Here is a 25732-nt window from a genome sequence, read left to right as displayed (position 1 = left end):
CACTAATTTTTCTGTCGCAAATATTTTATTTATTGATTTTGAACAAATCTGACCGGTGCATGTATTTTATATATTTTGATTTTGATTGAATATGCCGGGCGCAATATTGTATTTAATTATTTTGACTTAATCTGCTTGGCTTATTATTGGCTGTGGTTACTTTTTATTAATTGTTAATTAAATTTATTTTGAGTGCTCAGATGTTAATTGGTATTGTTCTAGCTGTAGTTTAGGTTAAGTAACAATTTTTTATTAATAATTGTTAATAAACAAATGATAAAGTTTGATCACAAAAAAATTTTCGTCTGCTGCTGATTCTCGGATGTGGTTTACTTTTAATAAATTGTGAATTAAATTAATTTTGATGACTTAAATATTAATTTGTTTTCTGCGAGCTATAGTTTAGAATTATTGAAGAATTTGTTTATTAAGAATTGTTAATAAACAAATAGTAAAACAACCTGCCTTGCCGCAAATAATTGGTTTTTTAAATTTTGTAGTTTAAGTAATTATTAGATTTACAATTATTTATTAATACAAATATTAAGTTACAGTTTAATTAATATTAAAAATCAAACAAATTTTTTTAACGTGAATGTAATTATTAAGTATCAGCTAATTTTGCTGATTTAAATTTGGAAAGCTTGTTTTCTATAGCTCATAGCTCATGTTGGGGAGCAAGTTTGCAGCAATGATTCATGGTATTGTGTCTTGAAGACGTTTCGTTAGTTGCAACAAGCTAATAGGTTTCTCTTAAGTTATGACATCATGGAACGTCTCTGGCACATCTTGCAGATATCCTAATTTCCCTCAAAATTCAAAATTAATGGAAGTACAGCATATTGATTGTTTCATGTAATTTCAATTTTCTTAAACATCTTAAGAACGGATGGTTTTGTAACGAGCGCTTTTTCGATTGAATTCAACAAAACGTGAACCTGATTAAACGGAGGAAATGGCATACCCTCAAGATTGTAAATATAGACAGCTCCCTTATTATCCGCAGCAACCAATTGATTTCCGTTTTTGGTAAATTCAATTGTCATCAAAGTACATTCCCTTGGTAATACCGTCACCGATTTAGGTTTATAGGTTTTCCTCTTGATATCCCAAATGCAAATTTCATTCTTGACAATGGTGGCAATAATTGTTGAATTAGTAGGACACCAAGTGGCACATCGAACCCAGGACATTTCGGTCGAGAACGTTATCAACGGTTTCGTTATTCCATCGACCCAAATTCTTGTACACCAATCTGCACCCGCAGTGAGAAAAATTTTCGAACAAAACGGCGAAAATTCCATTGAATGAACAGGTCCATTGTGCGCAACAAAACTCTCGATATGTTGATGTAGATAGTTGGTTGAACAACGATAGATACCACCTTCATCAGTGCCGATAAAATAGATTGTCGACAAATTAGGATGTTTTCGAAGTACTAAAGCAGCTGGATTTCTACTAATCGGAACATCATTTTGATTTCCGAAAATCGTACGTTTTATCCCTTCGATTTTACCCTCGATTCTAGGAATCTTCATTACTTCGGTACAGGTAAAATCCTCCCCGGTACGATAACAATAGATACGACCATCTTGATTCGATGTGAATATTGATTCATGTTCTAAATTATCGTTTTCACACCACCAATCAATTTGCCAATGGGGCTCAAATGTGGGCGAGGATTCCAATTCACTTTGCCGGACAATTAATAAATCTTTACTACTCACGTCGATTACCTTAACAGTTCCGTTATAGAAACCAATTGCGAGTAAATTTGGTTTTTTCTTACTCCAATTGAGAGCGGAGACTGATGAATTAAAGGAGAATTTACGACCATAGTGTGTTGGATTTTTGGCACACCAAATTAAAACAAGACCGTCTTTGATATTCGGATGTCGGGAGTTGTGAGTGTAACCAACAGCGAGGACACTGGAGTTCTCGTAACTCCATCGAAAGCATGATACAGAACGGCCAATTACCTCTTTTGCGGAATAGACCCAAAGGAGATCTAAATTGTAGGAGAACTGAAGATCCATTGCATACGGATCCTGTTTTATAAGACCAGTAAAACGCTTTTGAGCCGTTATGAATGAATTACTGGCGAGGATTCGCAGCATGACTCGCAACGCTTCTCGAAATGAGGTTTTGTAATAGATGTGGATCAGTTCATCTGGAATTTCACTTTCATCTTCTATCTTCACCACTTTGTTTTCAACTTTCTGGAATAATCAGAAGAAGTTAGAATTAGGATCAGTATCAGGAGTACTAACTAACTAACTAACACTAACAACAACCGGATATTCGGAATATCCTAAGGACTTGCCTCCTTACGATGTTTTGGAATATCCGTTCCTGTTAGTGTTATAGCAGTAAAAAGATTTTCAATGACAACAATTGTCTTACTTAATTTGCAGCAAGCTACCAAAAGTTTAACTAAACAGTCCACTAACTTCAGTTTTACCCCTTCCAGAATTAATAGTCTTTCCTGGATACAAAATTCCATTGACCTCTTCCATTCTGTCCAGCTGTTGATAAGTGTCGTACATTTCCCAATTGCTGACATAGGTCCCTTGATTCCGACGCAAATGTCTTCCAATGTGGGTTCCCTGAGATTTGATGTGAATCTGTGGGGTTTGTGTTTCAGCTTCTGCAAGTTTTCGATTTGAACCGGCACCAGTGGTGATGAATTTGTACCTCTCATTAGAAGCTTCAACAGCAGCGCCTTCTGGTGTTGTCCTGTCAGCAGTTAACTGAGGCAGCTCAAACAGAAAAATGGTCTCAGTTTCCTTTAAGGTTATTGTCACTTTTTCTGGAGTTGCTTCATAAATATTTGGTTCTAGTCTGTAAAAATTAATTAATTAAAGTGCTAAATAAAATTATTGGATGGCAACGAAATTCTTACAAATGGTAATTGTTACATTTATGTTATCTTGCAGTACTAGCGAGACAAAACTGATACTTTAAAAGATCAGCCTACTATAAACATCATCATTGACTTTTTAATCCTTTGAAGTTCTTCGAATTATGTTTATATTGCACTTTGAATTTTAAAACCAATTTTTTAGGGTCGAACAAGGTTTGTAAGGATAAATGTAATGTCTGTTAGGGTTGAAGGACGATTAGTAGGTTTACCTGCCTGATAGTAATTAGTAACTTCTGTTGAGTTTTATAAGGTTTATTTCAGGGTTGGAAACCTAGAATGAAAGGGTAATTCATCATAAGGATGAAGAAAGCATCAAAAGGTTTGAATCAGTTTTAAAGTAGGTTTCTATGGGTCATTGATGGTTGAAAGGTTGCTGAAGGGCTCAACTAATCTGTAAGCTTGCAGTAAGTTTGCTGCAAGTAGCAAAAGCAAAATTAGAAGCGTAAAAGGCAGAAATAAATAAATTTACCCATCAAGATGAAATTCTGACGGCACTCGGCAACTATCTGAATCCAACTCATCCACTCTCTCGGTCGAAAGTAAACTGTCCATATGAATTTCCTCACTTCCTAGTAGGGCCACTTGTAGTGAAGACGAGCCAACTGTGTAAGAACCCGATCGAAGCAGTCCTATCACAGAAGATGATGTATTGAACAATGAATTACTACTTGGCAGTGAACTCTCTATATTGTCAATAGTACGCAATTGCTTCTCTTCATATTCCTCGTGAATAAGTAATTTCGGCGTGACATCTTCACCATTGTCTGTGATCCGTATCGTTTGTCTCTTGTGAAGAAACGATTGTCTCGGTTTTGTGACAAGTATCGTCGGTCGTCGAATTCGATCCGAAGTTGTCGACTTCAGGAGAAGCGAATTCGAAGTGCTTGGTACCCTCGAGAATAGTTTTGGAAGTGATTCCTTAGTTGATCCCATTTCTTTAGTGATCTGAATTTATTTTTTTTATTCGAAGAACAGCTACGTATAGAAAAAATCCCAAAGGCAGCGGGAATCGAACGCTCGAACCCAACACTCGTAGGTCGCCACTCTATCCACTTGACCACAATCTAACTCATATTTATTTGAATTTACTTGCATTTATTTCCGTTCTTCTGTATTCGTATTTACTTGTACCAACAGTAAAATTTTTGTCAAAAGAAGAAATGCGTACTTTTCTTACCCTGAAAATAGAAATTACTGTTTTAATTATTTTCTCTCATCAACGGATATTTCTGGCATACTCTACGGATATTCTGAGTCTTTTAGAAATTATAGAATATTTTCAAGGAACTTTTCTCTCAAAATCTGTTGTATGTATCAAAACGACACCTTATTTCCAGGTCAAAAAATAGGTCAAATTTCACCGTAATTTTCATGTAACGTAACGAGCGATTATTTTGGACCATAGGTCAAAAGTAGGTCTAATGTGTCATAAATTTTATCGTAACGTAACGACTATTGACATTTAATTTAAGAATATAGTCTAATTTGAACTAAATTTTTGACGTATAGATAAAAAAAATAGGTCAAATTTGATCTAAATTTTGACCTAGGGTAAGGACCCTTTTGGAGTATTCTTATGAGGCCTGTATTTTTAATATCTTTTTAATATCGCTGAATACAAAAATAATGTTGATACTTGAAAATTCAACATGGCGGATCAAATTACTAAAATTTCTTAAAAATTGTTTAATTTGAACAACGCTTGGTTTCTGAGGTCGCTCAATTGAAATATGATGGTTAATTTAAAAAATTCAAAATGGCGGATCCAATATGGTAGGTTGAACTTTTTAAAAATGCTTGAATTTGAACAAAACTTGAATTCCTAACATTTTTGAGGTCACTGAATTCAAATATGATGGTGAATGTAAAAATTTCAAAATGGCGGATTAAATTACTAAAATTTCTCAAAATTGTCAATTAATGACCTTAAAAACAGTAGAATACCAAATTTTGTTCAGATTATAGTCAATTTTGATAAATTTTAGTAATTTAATCCGCCATTTTGGATTCGACATTTTGTATTTTGAAATTTCAACGTTATTTTTGTATTCAGCTTTATTAAATGCTTATAAAAATGTAGTTTTATAAAATTTCATTATATGAATTACCGGTTTTTTTTTTCAAAAAAATTACTAACTTTGCTGAAGTTTCAAAAGCCAAAAAAATGAGATCAAGGATTTTTTATAATTTCTCTCTATTCTTTATTTATTATACTTTATTTTGATTAAAGAATCATTAAATTTGTTCTATTTATTCAAGAGATATTTTCTGACGAGTAGGTTGAAAAAAAGGTCAAAATTGACATAAATTTTGACTTAGGTTATTAACCCTTTGAAACGTCCTTATGGACTTCTTTTTGACCTGTAGGTTAAAAAATAGGTCAAAATTGTCCCAAATTTTGACTTAGGGTATCGAACCTTTGATGGGTCCTTATGGGCTTCTTTTTGACATGTAGTTAAAAAATAGGTCAAATTTAATTTAAATTTTGACCTAGGGTATTTTGACCCTTTGAATGGTTCTTATGGGTTTCTTTTTGACCTGTAGTTAAAAAACAGGTCAAAATTGACCTAAATTCTAACTTAGGGTATTGAACCTTTGAAGAGTCCTTATGGGCTTTTTTTACCTGTAGTTAAAAAATAGGTCCAATTCAATCTAAATTTTGACCTAGGGACCCTAAGATGGGTCCTTATGGGTTTCTTTTTGACCTGTAGTTAAAAAATAGGTCAAATTCAAGTTAAATTTTGATCTAGGGTACTGGACCCTTTGAAGGGTACATAGATTTTGACGTAAAGTTTTGCGCCTCTTTTTGACCTGTAGGTCAATAATTAGGTCAAATTTTACATAGATTTTGACGTAATGTAACAGTCTTTATTCGACCCTTTCTTCACCAAAAGTAGGTCAAATTTCACATAGATTTTGACGTAATGTAAGGCCGTTATTAGGTCTCTTTTTTTGACCTATAGGTAAAAAATAAGGTCAAAATTGACCTATATTTTGACGAAACATGACGTTCCCATGAGGGGACCCTTAGAAAATTCTGATTCTGCGGCGGCAACGAAATATTTTTATATAATAGAGAGAGAAATATAATTAATTATATATATAATATATTATAATATATATTATAATTTTTATAATATATATATATATATATATATATATATATATATATATATATATATATATATATATATATATATACCCCTGAAAGTAGGCATCCCAAGTGCGGGGTAAGCGCGCGATTTGAAAGGTAAAATTTGAAGACTACAGAGATATCTGTTGCACTGACATTGAAGCTTATAACTGAAAGCAGTTGATACAATAGTTCCTCTAAATACCAGCAAATGAATAAAATTCACTAAAAATCATATACACATACAATTCCCGTCAAGGCCTCTACAGTCATATATAGTTTGTTGAGTGAAAAAAAAACTCGGTTAGTCAAACGTGCAATAGAAAAATGCAAAATAAATCAAATTCTCATATTATTCAAACTAAATCAGAGAACAATGGAAATAATATAAAATCGGTAATAATCCGTGTTTGAGTGTATAAATAAAATTTTAAGCCATTAAATTATAATTTAGCTGCAATATATTAAAAAAAAAAATTTTGTGAACTCATAATCTCTTACGTGTTATTTCGAACATCCGTTTCTCCGTAGAATAACATATGAAAATCATCTACTAGCATATACAATACTTGCGCAATTGTAATATTATAGATTTATTTTTTTTCAATTAGATTTTCATTTCTTTTGTTTTTGAAACGTGTGAAAAGAAAAACTTTTCTTCCTGTGTATTTGTATTAAAAAAAAGGGGGCTATTTGTGCCGACAACGTAAGTGTCACGAGTTGCTTGATTACGTGTATATAAAAGTGCAATAATATTGTCAAGGAGTCGGTGGGGTCGGAAAGTTTGACCTGCGTTTAACTTGCCTGTTATTTGACTCCCCGATAGCTTCAGTATTGCTCCCTGTTTTGTATGATATTTCAAAAAATTTCATTGATTTTTTTTCTTCATTTTGTGTTTTAAAATAAAATCCAACTATTTTTAGATCTAAATATATTGTGTATTGCATGAAATATTATTTTACTTTTTTATTATTCTCTCGTTGACTTTTGGCGTCGGGTTTCTTTAATTTGTTAATAATTAATAAATTATTGTAGAATTTGATGTTAAATATTCAATTTTCGATTATTTTTGAGTTTTGTTTTTTATGTATTTTTTATTCTTTTTGGGCATAAAATTCCAAACATTATTTTTTATGCTTTTTTATCGGTTCGAGTATCATTGAAAATCGATTTTTTTCTTCAATTACGTTTTTTTTTTTGCTTCAGAAATTTTTAAATATTGCAAGAAACGATATGGTAATTTATATATGTTGAATTATACATTTCTAATGATTCTTACGTCGAAACGTGACGTGTGCGAAAATTAGATTTGAATCTGCTTTCTTTTTTTTTTGAGTGTTTTTTTTTTTGTTTTTCATTTTACTTTGTTTTACTTTGCGGATTATTTTTGTGTTATCTCTGACGCATATGTGTTTCTTTTTATTTACTTCTTGTTTTTTTTTGTATTTATATACTTGTCTCTCTGTGTGTGTGTATAGAAGGAAACTTTTTTTCATTCTCAGAGAAGATTTAAAAAATTCAGTAGTAGTAATAAGAAGAGGAAAAAATGATAAGATTTTGATGTAAATAATAGAGGGAATAATAAATGTTTTATTTTTTGTCAGGCAAATATGAGTAAAGCAGAGGAACAAGCGGGACCTTCGAAACCATCGGGTTCTGCAACGGAGGAAAAGGAGAAAGATGATCGAACATTCGAATGTAATATTTGTCTCGATACTGCAAAAGATGCAGTAGTTAGTATGTGTGGCCACTTATTTTGGTAAGTTTCATTTATTTACTAAATAAATTTTTTGAATTTTGAAATTCGAATCATTTTTTAAAATAAGAAGTTTATCAGTAACATTCTATACACTGTTTTATAGACGAATTGTTTTTAATTCTATTTTTATTCGTATTTTTGTAATTCATATTTTTTATAATAGAATAAAAAATAATTTTTGATGAAAGAATAAAGGATAATTTTTGTTAAAAGAATAAAGAATAAGTTTTTATAAAAGAATTGAGGAATCATTTTTGACTAAAGAATAATTTTGAGACGAAAGAATAGAAAATAATTAAAGGAGAATTTGTAAAAAAATTAATTTTTCTAGCTGGCCTTGTCTTCATCAGTGGCTCGAAACTCGTCCTACGAAACAAGTTTGTCCCGTATGCAAAGCTGCAATCAGTAAAGAAAAAGTTATTCCACTCTATGGAAGAGGAACAACGAAACAAGAAGATCCAAGGTTTGTAGAAAATAAAAATCAAAAAGAAAAGAAAAAAAAATTTTTTAAATAGAAAATAATAGGTAGAAAGAATTACTAAAAATTACCCCGAAAATGAAATTTTTTTCCAGAAATAATGTACCCCCACGTCCCGCTGGACAAAGATCGGAACCGGAAGCTAATGTTGGATTTCCGGGTTTCGGCTTCGGTGATAGTGGTTTTCACATGTCCTTTGGAATCGGCGCCTTTCCATTTGGATTTTTTACTTCCACGTTCAATATGGGAGACGCACGACCAAGTACCGGTAAATTTTCATTTTTTTTTTTGTAAATTTTCCTATTTTTAATCAAACCCCCCTCCCCCCTACTCTAAATCCTCCCAAATTTTGAACTATTTATAAAATTTAATTTTAAATCATCATTTATCCATCGAATTTTCTATTTTTTACCGACGATTTGAATTTCCCGCTCAAAATCTACCTTACCGACGGTACACTGATAGGAAACTCGATGAATAAATTCGAAACATTAGAAATTCACTTCAGGCAGTTAATAAAAATATGTTCTTAAGAACATTAAATAATTGACTTAGATTTTCGTTTTCATGAGTTGAATAAGTTGAATTTTGAAAAATATTCTCATATCACTGAAATGAATGAGAAAGTCAAAAGTTTTTCTCTTTGCGGAAGAAAAATAAATATTTCTCGATACCTGAGTCCCAAGAATTGATGACCCTCATTACAATAGGTTCCATTGTTATCCCAAAGTTTCTTCCAGGTCAAGAAATCCAAAAATTAAACGTTATTTCATAAGGAAATTTGACAAAAAATTTTAAAATGAATTTTAAAATGAAATAATTTAAAAACAAAATCATCTCTTTGATAATTAAAATAAATTAAAATTGACTTTTGGCCCCGGAAAAAAATTTTGATTCTAAAAATATTTGATAAATAAAAAATTCGAACTTTAAATTTTTTAAATATCTGATTCAGTTAAAAATTAAAAAATTGTAATTAATCAGTGATTTATAGTGCGAAAAATAACTATAAAACAAATCTTTCAAAAATTATTTTTGAATAATTTTTCTATTTAAATTTTCAAAATATAAAAAGATTTTGAATAATTGAAATTTTGTAAAATTTAATTGAAAGTAATTAATTTTTTTTTAAAGTACTTTATTAGAATTTTTGAAAATCAACTTTTAAAGAATTTTAATTGCAAATTTTGAAAATAATTGAATTATCAAGAATTTTAAAGAAAAATCTTTATAAACGAAAATTTAAAAATAAAAATTAACTTCTAATTTTTTTAAAATTTAGAATTTTCAGTAGTTTCAATTACATATTTTCGAATTCAAATACATACGAAAAATAGTAATATTTTAGAATTATTTTTAACATTTTGGAGAAAAAAATGATATTTAATTAAAATTTATCAAGAAATTAATTAGTTTTTTTTTTAAATTACAGAAACTCTTTTAAGAAGGTCAATATGGTTTTCGAAAAATTACATTAAAATATTTTTAAAAACTACTTAATTCTTAAAATTTTTTATCGTAAATTTTTAAGATTTAATTATCTTCGAATAAAGCAAATAAAAATTTACTTTTTTCGGAGAAATCATTGGTCATATTTATAATTAAAATTCTTCAAAGATTCGATTATTTTTTAAAAATATTGTACCTTAAAAACTTAAGAAGAAAAACATGGACAGTTACAATTATTATAAAAAATTGAATTTTCGTATTTAAATAATTTAATTCTTGAAGAACTTTCGGAAAATTATTTAAAATAATTGATTTAGAGATGAAGTTTAGTTGAAAATTATAGAAAATAAATTGAATTCAGGAAGGTTTACAGTTGTAATTTTTAGAAATTATTCAATTTCATAAAATTTTACTCATTTTCCGTTAAATTTTCATATTTTTCTATGAAAAGAATTTTATTAGGGAATATAATTTTAATGTCAGTAAATTGTCAGGAAAATTGATAAACTGAAAACTAGTGACCACTCTGAATATATTTTTATAATTGATTCAGATTCTTAGAGAAATTTTGTTTTTTCTGTAATTAAAGTCGATTATTTTATTGAATATTGAATTGTCTGAATGAAAATTGATCTTTATAAGCAAAAATATAATTTTTAAGCACCACGAGGCACGCCACAATTTGAGGAGGAACAATTTTTATCGAGGGTATTCCTCTGGTTGGCTGTAATGTTCATCATTTGGCTGCTCCTGGCGTAACATTATTTACACCAAAAGAAGTTATAAATTTAAGAGCAGAACACTCGAATACAGGATATATCGCCGGCCACGTGACACATTTCTAAAGATGCCAATTAATCTCTTTATTATATGATATTTCACTGGATTAAATTTCAAGTTTTGCGAGGATTAAGGGATAAATTTTCAAATTATTTCTGCAAAACAAATCGTGTCTTAATGGACAATTAATTGATTAATTAAATTATTAATTATTAAAGGGAAATTGAAGGATTAATTAATTTTTAATTATTAATTAATTAACCCCCGTGGCAACAGTAGAATGGTTAATTCTAGCTATGGACAAAGACCCCGCAGTTAAAATATATAAATTTTCAACTTTTTAAATATTTTTCCCGTTAGCCATGGTTTGCTAGATTTTAGTTTAAACTTTAAAATATATAAATTTTCGGTTTTTTTTTAAATATTTTTGTTAACAGAGACTCAGAATCTGTTAACTTTAGATAAAGTCTTTGACCATTATTTAGCTAGAATTTACCATTTTTCCATTTGCACTTGGGAATTAATTAATAATCAACTGGGAATATCCGAAAAGTTACTTTAAAAAAATAGTTCCCTCAAAAAATTTCCCTTTAATTTAAATTAAAGGATGTTTTTAATAAAAAATCTTCGCAAAACAAAAAAACAATGTGATATCATTTTACTCAATTTTACGAAATATTTTCTGTCTTTTTTTTGCCACGAGCATAATATACAATCTGATGATTAACGTTTAATGGTTTTGGAGGTAACGATAATTATATGTACATAAATTTAAAGAAAAACCAATTATCTAGATAAGCTGATTGTTGTAATGAAAAAAAAAAATTAGAATATTTTAATCGCTAAATTGAATTAATGATCATTGCTTAGTTATGAGAGAGAGAGAAGAAACAAAAGTCAAAAGTATTCTTTCAACGAATAAAACTTAGACTTTCAAAATGTATATAAATTAGTTTTTAAGAAAAAAAATATAAACCTATATTATTTCCGATATTAAAAAAAACACAAAAAATTGTATATCAAAAATAAAAATTTGTGTACGTTAACAATGATTAGTCATCAGTATTGCTTGAAATTGATTTTACAAAGAAATTTCTAATTATAGATAATTAATTTTGAGAAATACTGATTAAAAGAATTACGAAAAAAGAAAAAAAACGAAAAGTAAGATAATATGTAATAAGCAGTTTTATCTTTCAACATTGTAATTTAATTTATTTTTACAAAAAGAAAAAAAAAAGAAAGGAACTCATAGAGAAAGAATCGACAAAAAAAGGAGTTGAAAAGAGATCTTAACAAGTTAAAAAAAACGATGTTTACAAATTTCTCTTATAAAACCATAATTTAAAAAAATTATGATTTATTATTTTTTTGATTTCAATGAATTTATATGAAATGATTATTATTTTCGTTATTGGGCTTATTTTTTAAGTAACTTTAAATTTAACATTCCATTTTCTCTAAGTTGACGTTTTATTTTATTAATTTGATATTATGTTAAAATGGAACGAATAATTCAGATCTTTAAGATCATTTCATTATTATATAGACACATGACGAAACAAGACTGGTTTTTTTTTTTTTTTTTTGCAAACAATTTATAACAAACGATGTCTGTAATTTTTTTTTTGTGGTTGAACAATTGTAATCGTAACGATGAAGAATAAAATAAATTGCATTTAACATATCATTATTTGTCTTGTGTTCGAATCAAATTTTTTTCTGAAAATCTTTATATTTGATCGTCAAATATTAAAAAAAAAATTTTTTTTATTAAAAATTAAAATATTCAAAATATTTTAATAAAAAAATTTTTAAATTTTAGTTTTAATGTAAAAAAATTAAAATTAATTCGAAAATATTAAAGTAATATTAAAAATCGTTAAATAATTGTGAATTTGGTATAAATTAAACCGAAAGTTTAATTCAGAGCGAAATAATTGAATATAGGTTCAAAATGCCCTCATATGAGGCGCACTCTACAGCTGCGCGTCGAATCTGCGCACTTGTTACAAAAATTATTTCAACCGTTATTCTCAATTTTCATGAGGTTAGGTTTAGAAATTTTTTATGATAAATAAAATAAATAGAAGTTAAATAAATAAATAAATAAATAAAATTGTTGCATTTGTTTCGTTTATTTATAAATCGAAGCAAAATTCTCATACAACTTATTGTTCGCTACGAAATTGCAGATGAAAAAAAAGTACAAAACTGCAAAAATTTATCTGCTTGATATTATTAACTATCACAGATTTTTACTTAAACTGAAATCATTTTTTGCCTGAGAAATGTGCGATCTTTGAAGAAATGTTCAATCCTTACGTTTTTAACTATTAATTGACGTTAAGTGATTAACAATAATTAGTGAATTGTTGATTAACAATTAATTATTGAATAACAATAAATTGTTGATTAACAATTGTTGATTAACAATTCGTAAATTATTGATTATTACCAATAATTAAACAATTGCTTAGGCAGTAATTATTATTAATTGTTTAAAATTTGTAAAAAAAAAGATAATTCCTTTTTTCTTCAATTTACACCTCGTCTTTGATTGGTCTCTTTTTAAAGCCCTTTGATAATAGAAGATCATTGCACTCTTCTCGCGTTAATTGAGAAAGTGCTAAACGTTCGATTTCCTGCGAAAATATAAAAGTATAATTAGTCGATTGCGAGACGAAAAATAATAATAATAATAATGTCTAGTAATTAAAATTAATTTTACCTCGTCATTTTTGTCGTAGAAAATGAGTTCAGGCTTTGCTCCCTGAATATGTTTGAATTCAACATCCTCACTGCATTTTAATTAAGGATAATTTTTTTCTTTTTAAATTTTCAAATTCTCCTAATACTTAATTTTGTTTAAAATAAAGAAATTAAATTTTTTCTAAGACAATATTTTATTTCTGCTTTTCGGAAAACAATAACAGTTATTAAATATTTGTATACTATTTAAATATGGCAAATATAACAAAAAATAATTTTATTTACAAAATGTTTAGAATCATGTTTTCTTTGTAAACATTGTCATGGAATATAATATTTTAATATTATACTGAAAAAAATGTATTTGACTCAAATATCTGATTTGTCTATATTATCAAATAAATATTCACTTGAATCAAATAATTTTTAATTAAGTCAAATAAATTTTTACTTGAATCAAATAATTTTTATCTAAGTCAAATAAATTTTCATTTAAGTCAAATAAATTTTTACTTGAATCAAATAATTTTTATCTAAGTCAAATAAATTTTCATTTAAGTCAAATAAATTTTTATTTCAACCTATAATTTCAGTATTTGAAGTAAATACAATTTAATTGACTTGAATAAAAATTATTTGATTTAAGTAAATATTTATTTGACAATAGACAAGCAATCGATTATTTGAATAAAAAATAATTTGAATAAACAAATAAATTTTTAATTGAATCAAATAATTTTTAATTAAGCAAAAAAAATAAATTTTCACTTGACTCAAATAATTTATATTTAAATCAAACAAATGGTTTTATATTGGTTTTAATAAATATTTGTTTGATTATTACTTTAGTATTTAAAGCAAATACAATTTAATTGACTTAGATGAAAATTATTTGATTCAAGTAAATATTTGTCAGACTAGAAATCGTTTATTTGAATCAAATCAATTTTTCTCAGTGAATATAATATTTCAAAATATTTATTTAATTACAATTATTCTAATATTTTTTTAAAAATTTTTAAATAATTATTTAACTATACAATTATTATTGTATATTGTAAAATATATAAATATGAAAATAAGCTCGTTTAAATATTTACAAAATTGAAATATTTATAATATTTATAAATCGATTAAATATTTATAATCAGCGATTTAAATAATAATTATCCAACTTCTTAAAGATGAGAGAGCAGACCAACTTCTTTCACTGCAACGAATCCATGTGCTCCTTATTGTACTTCGAATTGAACTATTTTTGCAATTAAGTCCAAGATAGTGTATAATTAATTTTTATAAATATCATTTGAATAGTTTTTTTTATTTATTTGAAAATATTTATTCGTATTCTTTATATTAATATTATTGTCAAATAATAATTTAATTGCTATCATTAATGATTTTTTTCAATTATTATAAGTAATTTTGATTTTAATTGATTAAAAATAATAATAACATTTTTAATTGAAAATAATTATAATAATAATTATAATTGAAAATAATTTCAAAACTTTAATTAAAAAAATTTTTATTATTTTCAAATTGAAATTAATTTTAATATTTCAACTGAATAATGATTTTAGTACATTAATTGAAAATAATTTTAATATTTTAATTAAACACTTTTTTTTAAATAAATATTTCAATAGATATTAAATGTTTGAATGAAATTTTTCAAAAGGATACTACAATGGAAGATCATTGAAAATAAAACTTTTTACGTCAGGAAGAGAGTTCAAGGAGCATCCTCTGCAACTCTGTAATATAAATTTTTATAAGCAGTCGCTATAAATATACAATTTGCCAATTTCCTATAAATATTTATAACCTTAACACAATTTCATTATAGAAGTTTTCTTTATCACTCGTATTTTTAGATTTCAAGCTGAATGAGTATTTCATTTTTTTAATTTTTACATGATAATCGTTTTTTTAAAATTTAAACATAAAAAATTTTCATCTTCCATTAAAAAAAAAAAAAAAAAAAAAAAAAAGCAAATAGATAAATAAAAATTATAATAATGATAATAATAATTAAAATAATTATAATTATAATTATATCTACTAATTTTCAATATTAATATTACTATTATTATTAATATTATAATATTAATAATTATTATTTAAGAATAATAATATACAATGAATAATGAATGACAATAAAAATATTATTAAAAAAAATTATACTTGTAAAACTTTATTATTATTATTAAAAAAACAATAATAATATTAATAATAATACTTTTGAAAAAATAAAAATTCTAAAAAAAAATTATTTTTCACGATTGAGGAAACAATTGTTTATAAGGAAATTTTTCAATTATGCAATTTCGTTTAGAAGTTTTATAATAATATATTTGAAAAAAGAAGATCGATAAAATAATTATATACAATGATGACAATAATAATCGGTTTGCTTACCTCGACTTTGGCAAAGGCATAATTTCCACTGCCTGCATAACCTAATGAAATCGAGAGAAAAAGCAAAAAAATGCAAACAATATATCTCACTGGAAACATTTTTTTTTCTTTTTTACTTTAGTACTTAAAAATTTTTATTTTACTATTTATCTTAAAAATAGACACTATACTCCGATTTAAAAAATATGAATGAGAATTATACTCTTCGAATAGTCACAGAGACAATAAAATCAATGAAATAATTTCAGGGACGAATTTTACACAATGAGAATTTGTAGAATCACATTTTGTTTCTGGTAAATTTCCAACGAGAAATTTACCTTTTGTCATGTCTCTCTTATTCAATTGTAATATAAATGTATGTGGAGGGGACGGAATTTTTTTTTAAATTTCCCGCCACTATTGAGGAATTTCGAAAGTTGAAAATAAGCTTTAGGCAATTTATGATCTGATTGGTTGGTCATATTTCCGTTAAATGTTACCAACCAATTGGAAAAATTATCATATCGAGTGAGTACTTTTCGGATTGGTTGGTTATATTTTCGAAAAATTTTGCCAACCAATTGGAAAAATTATTTTATCCAATGTCTTGATTTTCAATTGGTTGGAAATATTTTCTGGAAATTTTACTGTCCAATCGTTCCTAATGCTGTTTGAAGAAGGATAAAAATTAAGAAAAATGTTTTCCTTCTTTCTTTGTATTATGCTTTTTAAATTCATCTTTTTATTTTTCGATTTTGAATTTGTCTTTGACTTTCACTTTGATTTTGACTTTAACATTGATTTTTATTTTAACCTCGACTTTCACTTTGAATTTGACATTAACTTTGACTTTGAATTTTACTTTGACATTGATTTTGACTATGGCTTTGACTTTGACATTGATTTTTATTTAAACCTTGACTTCTAATAATTTGAATTCGACTGTAACTTTTAATTTAATTTTGACTTTAACTTTTTTTAACCTCGACTTACACTTTGAATTTACCTTTAACTTTGACATGGACTTTGAATTTGACTTTGACATTGATTTTGACTTTGATTTCTATTTTATCCTTGACTTTTCCTTTGAATTTGACAATAACTTTGAATTTAATTTTGACTTTGATTTTTATGTTAATCTCGACTTTCACTTTGAATTTAACTTTAACTTTGACATTGACTTTGAATTTGACTTTGACTTTAACATTGATTTTTATTTGAACCTTAACTTTTCCTTTGAATTTGACTATAACTTTAAATTTAATTTAGAATGTGACTTTGGTTTTAACTTTTACTTTGAATTTGACCTTAACTTTGAATTTAATTTAGAATTTGACTTTGATTTTGACTTTTACTTTGAATTTGACTTTGATTTCGACTTTTTCTTTGAATTTGACTATAACATTGAATTTAATTTTGACTTTGATTTTTATTTTAACCTCGACTTTCACTTTGAATTTAACTTTAACTTTAACATTGACTATGAATTTGACTTTGACATTGATTTTGACCTAGACTTTGACTTTTCCTTTGATTTTGACAATAACTTTGAATTTAATTTTGACTTCGACATTGATTTTTATTTTACCCATGACTTTAACTTTAAATTTGACTATAACTTTGAATTTAATTATAAATTTGACTTGGACATTAATTTAAGTTTAACCTTGACTTTACCTTCGAATTTTATTTTAACTGTAACATTGAATTTTACTTTGACTTTAATTTTTATTTCAACCTCGACTTCTACTTTGAATGTGACTTTAACTTTGACTTTCACTTTGACATTGATTTTGACTTAGACACTAATTTTTATTTTAACCTTGACTTTTAATTTGAAATTGTCTTTGACTTTCACATTTGATTTTGACTTTAACATTGATTTTTATTTTAACCTCGACTTACACTTTGAATTTGAATTTAACTTTGACCTTGAATTTGATTTTGATTTTGACTTTGACAATGATTTTTATTTAAACCTTGAATTTTCCTTTGAATTTGACTATAACTTTGAATTTAATTTAGAATTTTACTTTGATTTTGACTTTTCCTTTGAATTTGACTATAACTTTGAATTTAATTTTGACTTTGACTTGGATATTGATTTAAGTTTAACCTTGACTTTACCTTTGAATTTTACTTTAACTTTAACCTTAAATTTTACTTTGACTTTGACATTGATTTTGATTTTGACTTTGATTTTGACTTTGATTTTGACTTTGATTTTTATTTTAACCTCGACTTCCACTTTGAATTTGACTTTAACTTTGAGTTTGACTTTGACTTTGACTTTTATTTTAACCACGACTTCCACTTTGAATTTGACTTTAACTTTGACTTTGACTATTACTTTGACATTGATTTTGACTTTGGATTTTTATTTTATCTTTGACTTTTCTTTTGAATTTGACTATAACTTTGAATTTAATTTTGACTTTGACTTCGATTTTAACTTTGACTTGGACATTAATTTTTATTTTAACCTTGACTTTAACTTTGAATTTGACTTTGATTTTGACTTTGACGTTGATTTTTATTTTAACCTCAACTTTTACGATGAATTTGATATTAACTTTTTCTTTGACTGTCACTTTGATTTTGACTTTGACTTTAATTTTATTTTAATCTTGATTTTTCCTTTGAATTTGACTTTATCTTTGTCTTTGAATTTGACTTTAAATTTGACTGTGACTTTGACTTCGATTTTGACTCTGACTTTGACATTAATTTATATTTTAACCTCGACTTTTACTGTAACTTTGACTTTGACTTTGACTTTGACTTTGACTTTGAATTTGAATTTGAATTTGACTTTGACATTGTTTTTTACGTTTCGATTTTGACTTGTGATTTTGAATTTGACTTTCATAAAAGTCACGGTGAAAACGAAAGTCATAGTCAAATTCAAACGCTTTAAAATCAATGTCACAAGTCAAAATCCAATCGTAAAAGTTAAATTTAAAAAATTTAAAAATTTAATTTTTTTTTAATTTAAATTTTCAACTTTTAGGATGAATTTGATATTAACTTTTTCTTTGACTGTCACTCCGATTTTGAATTTGACTTTAATTTTATTTTAATCTCGATTTTTCCTTTGAATTTGACTTTATCTTTGTCTTTGAATATGACTTTAAATTTGACTGTGACTTCGATTCGATTTTGACTCTGACTTTGACATTAATTTATATTTTAACCTCGACTTTTACTGTAACTTTGACTTTAACTTTGACTTTGACTTTGACTTTGACTTTGACTTTGACTTTGACTTTGACTTTGACTTTGACTTCGACTTTGACTTTGACTTTGACTTTGAATTTGAATTTGAATTTGAATTTGACTTTGACATTGTTTTTTACGTTTCGATTTTGACTTGTGATTTTGAATTTGACTTTCATAAAAGTCACGGTGAAAACGAAAGTCAAAGTCAAATACAAACGCTTTAAAATCAATGTCACAAGTCAAAATCCAATCGTAAAAGTTAAATTAAAAAAAAAAAACTCCACCCCAGTAAAATTTTGCACTTTTAAAAAAGAGATAAAATTTTATTATTAACACTTAAAACTTAGATAAGTACTTTACAATCTCACTGCATCATAAAATATTTTCCTCATGTTATTTCTTTTTTTTTGTTATATTCCATAAAATATCCATTCGCCCCTTTTGGTGATAAATTAAACTTTTATATCCAGATAACAGTAATTTTTGAAATCACGACAAAATTTTAGGCACGTTGCGCCTTCATATTTATAAAGAAAATCATCAATTAATTCTGAATTGAAATTTTCCGTTTTGACAAAATGAAAATCCATTTCGCGTAATTTCTGCCAAAGCACTTGATAACCATTAATTGTTATTATTAAATCGTTCAAGCATGTAATGTGTCGACCAATTGGCACTCGAGTATCATTATCCACAAAGCGCATATGTTGAAGATAAATTTTTGCAACTTCAAAAAATTCTTGATGAAAACTACCATCAGTTAAAACAGTTTTCATTTTTTTAATTGGATCATTGTCGTCATGTTTTGATCCGCCCATTAATGCAAGGCAAAGTTTATCCAAAAAGTGTAGGATAAATGATGTGAAAAATCCTTCTGGCGGAATTTTCTTTCCATTCATGTTCTCACTATCAACTGAAACAATGATAATTCTTTAAAATTGTAGAAATTTTCAGATAGCACATAAATAATTGTGAAATTAAAAAAAAATTTATTTTCTGTAATCATAGAAATAATAATTAAAGAGAAAAATAATAATAATAATAATAATAATAATAATAATAATAACATACTTGCAAGTTTATCCATGCAATTTGCCACTTTTTCGTTAAAGACATTGAGGATACTGTCGAAATTGACTTTATTCAATTTCTTTGCGCCGACACTTGAATTCCATAGAGGTGGAATTTTGACTTTTAATTTACCATCATTGATGCTGTGCATAGTTTCAATGTGTTTCCATGTAGCTAATAATGGTTTTTTTGTATTCATATTAGTAATACGTTGTTCCCTATCGTGATCCCATTTTTCTGGTCTCTCCATTAGATCCACAAAATATTCCAGATCGTACAAATGCAGTTTATTACGAAAATCCGTTAACAAATCGAGACAATTGTAAAGTGGAACAATTTCAACTCCTTGAATCAGAATAGTAGGAACTAAAAATAGAAAATTAAAAATTTATTTCTTTTTGGCAAAGACAGAGACACTTTACAAAACTGACAAAAAATCCATTCTATATTCTATTTTCCTGACTTTTTCCTCATTTTCATCAAAAATATTTATTTTTTTTCTTACCCTGATAATAAATTGAATTCCTGCAACGAATTACAATATTCATGAAAGAATTTAAATATTTATAAAAATAATGTAATTCTTGCGAAGAATTTTATAAAAAAATTTTAAATAATTGATTTTTTTCGACTGATTTTATGCAAATTCTAATTGAAATAAATGAATTTCTGAGAAATTTCTATTAATCATGAAAATAATTAAATTCTTACGAAGATTTTTACAAAAAATTTTTAAATAATTGAATTCTATTTGAAAATGTTATGAAAATTGTATATATTGGAAATTATTGAATTGCTAAAAGTTTTTAAAAATAATAAAATTTTACAAAGAATTCTATAAAAATTTTTGAGAATAATTGAATGTCTGTGTGGAATTTTATTAAATTTTTTTTGAAAATAATTGAATTCCAAAAAAGCATTTTATTATTTATGAAAATAATTGAATTCTTACGAACGATTTTATTAGAATTATTTAAAATAATTAAATTTCCAAGAAAAAATGTATTACTTTTAAAAATAATATTGAATTCTTGTGATTAATATTGTTATTCATGAAAATAATTGAATTTTGCAAAGAATTTTATGAAAATGCCTCAAAATAATTGAATTTTCGGGAATAATTTTGTTATATATCGACATAATTGAATTCCTGAGAAGAATTTTATTAAAATCTAAAAGAATAATTGAATTATTTCAAAAAAATTTAATTAAAATTGTATTTAAAATAATTGATTTCTTTCGAACAATTTAATTAAAATACTTGAAAATAATTGAATTCCTGTGCGAAATTCTAATATTTTTGTAAATAATTGAATTCTTGCAAAGAATTTAAAAAAAAACATTTTTCTAAATAATTAATTTCTTCGAGAAATTAATAAATTAATAAATTTTTAAGAATAATTACATTTTTTAAGCAATTCCTGTAAAATTGTATTAAAAATAATTGAAATTTTGTAATGAATTTTATTATTTATGAAAATAAATGAATAATTGCTAAGAATTTTATTATTTATGAAATAATTGAATTATTGCGAATGATTTTACTTCATTCTTTTAAAATAATTGAATTCTTGTGAATAATATTGTTATTTATGAAAATAATTGAATTTTGCAAAGAATTTTGTTAAACTGCCTCAAAATAATTGAATTCTTTCGACGAATTATTTATATAAATAATTCAATTCTTGGGAAGAATTTTATTAAAATCTAAAAGAATAATTGAATTATTTCAAAAAAATTTAATTAAAATTGTATTGAAAGTTAAATTGATTTTTTTCGAACAATTTAATTAAAATACTTGAAAATAATTGAATTCCTGTGAAAAATTCTAATATTTTTGTAAATAATTAAATTCTTCCAAAGAATTTAAAAAAAAAATTATTTTAATTATAATTTATTTTTTCGAGGAATTGAATTTTTTGATAGGAATGTTTGAGCAATTCTTGTAAAATATAGAATTAAAAATAATTCTTCGATGCGTTTTATTATTTGTGAAAATAATTGAATTCTTGCTTAGAATTTTATAAAAAAAATTTTTTTAAAAATTGAATTTTTATGAAAAATGTTATTATTAGTGAAAGGAATTGAATTATTGTGAAGAATAAAATTGTATGAAAATTTGGTTAAATAATTGATTTTTTCGAAATTTTTTTGAAAATGCTATTTTAAATTAATTGAATTTCTGTGGAAATTTTATTATTTATGAAAATAATTGAATTTTGAATGAATTTTATCAATTTTTTGAAAATAATTGAATTCATTTACGAAATTTTATGAAAATACTAGATATTGAAAATAATTGAATTTCGAATATATTTTGAAAATAATTTAATCGTTTTAAAGAATTTGATTATAATTTTTTGAGAATAGTTTTTTGATTCCTAGTATTAGAAAATTTAAAGTAGTGGAAATTTTCAACAACAAACAAATAATAACAGAAATAGTAGCTTTTAGTGGCTGAAATCTAAAAAAAGTACCCAAACAGTTAAAAAAAAGTAGTAAACAGTATATTTTAGTAGATGAGTGCGAAGCCTGCAAAGAAAAAATAAATAGGTATCTACTTTACCAACAATTATAATTTTCTTTTTTAATTCCCTTTTCATTGTATATTTCTATCCATTTGAAGCAGAGGCACTTTATTTAATGTCTACTTTACCTGATTTTCAAAAAGAAAAGTCCAATACCCATTTCCCTTGCTTTTAAATTGATCGGAAAAAATTAAGAACCAAGTACTATTGACATAAAAGGGCTAAAAATTAAAAAAAAAACATTGTTAAAATGCTCACAATTCGCAGTGTCTGGAGATCCTCTTTTTTTCATTGTCTCAATTTGTAATTTCTCCAATGTTGCCTCGTACCATTGATTTTTGTCACTGACACAAGCAACAATTGTAAATCCAGCTGAATTCACGCACTGTACAACTTGTTTGAATAATCTAACGAGACGAGAAATTTTTGGCTCTTCATCCGCAAAACTGTAAGCAACTGGTAAAAACCAATTGGATTCTATTCCACGAATTGCAAAAACAAAAGCCTCCTCAGCAAGATAATCACGCTGGTAGCCCCAATCCTCATAGCCAATAATTTTATCTAATTTTCCAGAATAATGTAAATGTGGTTCTATGGGAAATGAGCCCAACATTAGAATAACAATTTTGTCGATAGAATTCATTGTCGTTGATAATTTTAATAATCTTTTTGCCATCGTTGACGTGACACCAGCATCAAATGGTATGGATTTACGAAATTTTTTTAAATTCATATTATCTGGCAATGGAATTAATGTGCATAGGTAGTTATACAAATTTTCCGATTTATTATAAATTGAGAGGCACATTAATTTTTCAGCTATCGTAAATTCTTCACCGTGCATTTTGTTTTGTAATTTTTCCGTTATTCGGTCAATGTAACTTTTTTGTTGTTCTGTTAAAACATTCATTTTAATTTTATATTCTTTGGTTTTTTCTATTTCATGGAATCTATTTATTTTCTCCTCGCATTTACATATACTGAAAATAAAAAATTTAATAAAAAAATTTTTTTTTAATAAATAAATAAATAAATTAAAAAAATAAAATAAAAATAAAATTTAGAATTTAGTCGTACATTTTTTTTTTACTTATTATATTTCTGTAAGATTTTGTATTATAATTTTTGGTTTATATGGCGAATTAAATAATTTACCTAGAGCATTTGTTTTTTAGTTGCAATTTCTTGTGGGCTTTTAATTTTTTATGCCTCACAGATGCCATAAAATCAAAAATCGGCTTAACGTATGTCGTCATCGGTTTTTGTTTCCAAGTGACATGATGTGAGATTATTTTAACCTGGTAATATTAAAAATGATATTTATTATTATTATTCTATTCTAAACGACAGTGTTTACTGTTTATGTCCTCTAAATGGTTCTTCAAACTTTTCTTAATTTCGCAACTTTTAGTACAACTTGGATATAAAATTTTATATCTCAAAAATTTATTTTCACTAGATTTTTTTATTCGAAATTCTACTTTTTATTAATCATCTTCTTAAAATTTAATTACAAAAGTGCAAATTTTGTACATTAAAAATTAACATTGTCCATTAAAAAAGAAATTAATTACATTAAAAAAAATCTAATTGTATTGTTTTTAATTATAAAGGATTTTAAGAAATAAAAATTAATATAATAAAAATAAATTCTAATTATACAAAAAATATTTCCATTACTTACTGATTTAACTCTTTCATGTCCCAAACAATATTTCAAATTCGATGACGCCATTCTTTTCTTGTCATTTGTTGAAAATTAGTTTACCTAATTATTTACTTTCTTCGCGATATTTATTTTAATTTGGTTGTTGTTAAATGTGTTTCGTTCACCATTTAATTTAAATTAATTAAAAAATATACTTATTCACGATAAAAATAATAAATAATTATTACTCTGAAAGCAATCGTATCACTTATTATTTTCTTTTTGATAGAGAAACTGAAATATATACCTAGTCAAATATAATATATAAATGAAAGAAATCAAAATATTTTCGAGAATATTCTCAAAGTGTAAATTTCCGCTTCTGCTTTAGGAAAAATTAACGTTGTACTTTAAAATTTATAGATAATCAAAAAGTGAACCAAAATTTTAATTTTAACTTTAATTCATTAAAAATCAAAAATTGTTAATTTTTTAGATTAAAATTTTATTTTATTTTTAAAATACAAAAATTTATTTTTCATAATTAAAACTTTTTGAATTATCAAACGTAATTTTCTAAAAAAAGAACGTTAATATAAAGAGCGAATTTTAATTCAATTTTTATTAGTAAATTAAGAAAGTATAGTTAGAATCAGTAAATTAATTCAGCAAACTAATTTGTGTAAATTAATTAAGCAAACTAGTGTAAATTATTTTGGCAAATAAATTTAATTAATTAACTTAGCAAATTAAATTTGTAACTTAATTTATCAAATTAATTAAGTAAATTAAATTAGAAAATAAATATTGCAATTTAATTAGGTAAATTAAATTAGAAAATAAATTTCACAAATTAATTAAGTAAATTAAATTAGTGAACCACATTAGTAATTAATTTAGTAAATCAGTTGAGTAAATTAAATTTGTAATTTAATATCAAAAATTAATTTAGTGATTGAATTTAGAAATTAATGCAGTAAATTGATTTAAAATAACAATTTATAAAAGTAATCTATTACATTAAATTAGTAAATTATATTCGTAAATTAAATGACTAGTTCAAATAACAACATAAAATCAGTAAATTAAACTGTTCAATACAATTAGTAACATAATTTGGCAAATTAATTTAGTAAATCAATTTAGTAAATTAATTTTGTAATTTAATTTAGAAAATTAATTTAGTAATTGCATTTAGAAAATAATGCAGTAAATTGATTTAAAATATTAGTTTATAAAAGTAATTTATTACATTAAAAAAGTAAATTATTAAATAAATAACTTAAATAACAAAATTAAATGAGTAAATTAAATTGCTAAATAACATTAGTAACATAATTAGAACGTTACATAAGTAAATTAAAATATTGTCAAAATTGAATTAAAAGAATTAAAAAAATTAAAATTTTTATTATATTTCTTTATTACTTTCGTATAGTAATTTTTTATATTTCTACGAATGTATGAATATATAATATATGTTGTAAAAATATTGACCTTCAACAATTATTATAATCATGGGCGGCTGTACAAATTATTATCAAAAAAAAAAAATTAAATAAATAAATTTAATTGTTCAATAAAATTAGTCTTACAAGGAAATGTAGTAAGAATCCTACAAAAACCACA

General features: G+C 25.3%; 4 protein-coding genes across 6 annotated transcripts; 1 reads left to right on the top strand and 3 right to left on the bottom strand.

Moving 5' to 3' along the window:
- Nucleotides 1–604: 604 nt before the first annotated feature.
- Nucleotides 605–6678, bottom strand: LOC122502442 (dynein axonemal intermediate chain 4-like). Its single transcript, XM_043612490.1, has 4 exons — nucleotides 6558–6678; nucleotides 3393–4101; nucleotides 2451–2841; nucleotides 605–2219 (listed from the first exon to the last, which is right to left on the bottom strand). The coding sequence occupies exons 2-4, from the start codon at nucleotides 3854–3856 to the stop codon at nucleotides 852–854; spliced, it is 2223 nt and encodes a 740-aa protein (XP_043468425.1). The 5' UTR covers nucleotides 3857–4101; nucleotides 6558–6678; the 3' UTR covers nucleotides 605–851.
- Nucleotides 6300–12210, top strand: LOC122502447 (E3 ubiquitin-protein ligase RNF185-like). 3 transcript variants are annotated; one of them, XM_043612498.1, is made up of 5 exons: nucleotides 6300–6452; nucleotides 7661–7815; nucleotides 8147–8278; nucleotides 8389–8561; nucleotides 10404–12210. In XM_043612498.1, the coding sequence occupies exons 1-5, from the start codon at nucleotides 6384–6386 to the stop codon at nucleotides 10499–10501; spliced, it is 627 nt and encodes a 208-aa protein (XP_043468433.1). In that variant the 5' UTR covers nucleotides 6300–6383; the 3' UTR covers nucleotides 10502–12210. The 3 variants fall into 3 exon arrangements, with proteins under 3 accessions (XP_043468433.1, XP_043468434.1, XP_043468435.1); XM_043612499.1 differs by lacking the exon at nucleotides 6300–6452 and adding an exon at nucleotides 6626–6762; XM_043612500.1 differs by lacking the exon at nucleotides 6300–6452 and adding an exon at nucleotides 6779–6904.
- A 431-nt stretch (nucleotides 12211–12641) lies between these two features.
- Nucleotides 12642–15956, bottom strand: LOC122502448 (selenoprotein M-like). Its single transcript, XM_043612501.1, has 4 exons — nucleotides 15656–15956; nucleotides 14921–14991; nucleotides 13254–13323; nucleotides 12642–13167 (listed from the first exon to the last, which is right to left on the bottom strand). Exons 1-4 carry the CDS (start codon nucleotides 15752–15754, stop codon nucleotides 13066–13068), a joined length of 342 nt encoding a protein of 113 aa, XP_043468436.1. The 5' UTR covers nucleotides 15755–15956; the 3' UTR covers nucleotides 12642–13065.
- Nucleotides 15957–19158: 3202 nt separating this feature from the next.
- Nucleotides 19159–24428, bottom strand: LOC122502440. The gene is made up of 5 exons (XM_043612488.1): nucleotides 24140–24428; nucleotides 23611–23753; nucleotides 22714–23435; nucleotides 19928–20293; nucleotides 19159–19769 (listed from the first exon to the last, which is right to left on the bottom strand). Exons 1-5 carry the CDS (start codon nucleotides 24188–24190, stop codon nucleotides 19309–19311), a joined length of 1743 nt encoding a protein of 580 aa, XP_043468423.1. The 5' UTR covers nucleotides 24191–24428; the 3' UTR covers nucleotides 19159–19308.
- Nucleotides 24429–25732: the final 1304 nt, after the last annotated feature.

This window comes from Leptopilina heterotoma, unplaced genomic scaffold (assembly GCF_015476425.1).
Source record: "Leptopilina heterotoma isolate Lh14 unplaced genomic scaffold, ASM1547642v1 Lhet_229, whole genome shotgun sequence".
Classification (NCBI taxonomy): Eukaryota; Metazoa; Arthropoda; class Insecta; order Hymenoptera; family Figitidae; genus Leptopilina; species Leptopilina heterotoma.
This window is presented reverse-complemented; position numbering and strand designations above follow the sequence as displayed.

Bases quoted from the DNA above. Each gene is read 5' to 3' on its own strand.
- LOC122502447 (XM_043612498.1), top strand. From the start codon at position 6,384: ATGCAAAATAAATCAAATTCTCATATTATTCAAACTAAATCAGAGAAC. The intron at 7,816-8,146 runs GTAAGTTTCATT...TAATTTTTCTAG, and splicing joins ATGTGTGGCCACTTATTTTG to CTGGCCTTGTCTTCATCAGT. The intron at 8,562-10,403 runs GTAAATTTTCAT...ATAATTTTTAAG, and splicing joins AGACGCACGACCAAGTACCG to CACCACGAGGCACGCCACAA.
- LOC122502448 (XM_043612501.1), bottom strand. From the start codon at position 15,754: ATGTTTCCAGTGAGATATATTGTTTGCATTTTTTTGCTTTTTCTCTCG. The intron at 13,324-14,920 runs GTATCCTTTTGA...ATTAAAATGCAG, and splicing joins TTCAATGATCTTCCATTGTA to TGAGGATGTTGAATTCAAAC. The intron at 13,168-13,253 runs GTAAAATTAATT...ATATTTTCGCAG, and splicing joins TCTACGACAAAAATGACGAG to GAAATCGAACGTTTAGCACT.
- LOC122502440 (XM_043612488.1), bottom strand. From the start codon at position 24,190: ATGGCGTCATCGAATTTGAAATATTGTTTGGGACATGAAAGAGTTAAA. The intron at 23,754-24,139 runs GTAAGTAATGGA...TAATATTACCAG, and splicing joins GACATGAAAGAGTTAAATCA to GTTAAAATAATCTCACATCA. The intron at 19,770-19,927 runs GTATGTTATTAT...TCATTGTTTCAG, and splicing joins TTGCATGGATAAACTTGCAA to TTGATAGTGAGAACATGAAT.
- LOC122502442 (XM_043612490.1), bottom strand. From the start codon at position 3,856: ATGGGATCAACTAAGGAATCACTTCCAAAACTATTCTCGAGGGTACCA. The intron at 2,842-3,392 runs GTAAATTTATTT...TAATTTTTACAG, and splicing joins TCAGAATTTCATCTTGATGG to ACTAGAACCAAATATTTATG. The intron at 2,220-2,450 runs GTTAGTGGACTG...TGATTATTCCAG, and splicing joins CTGGAAGGGGTAAAACTGAA to AAAGTTGAAAACAAAGTGGT.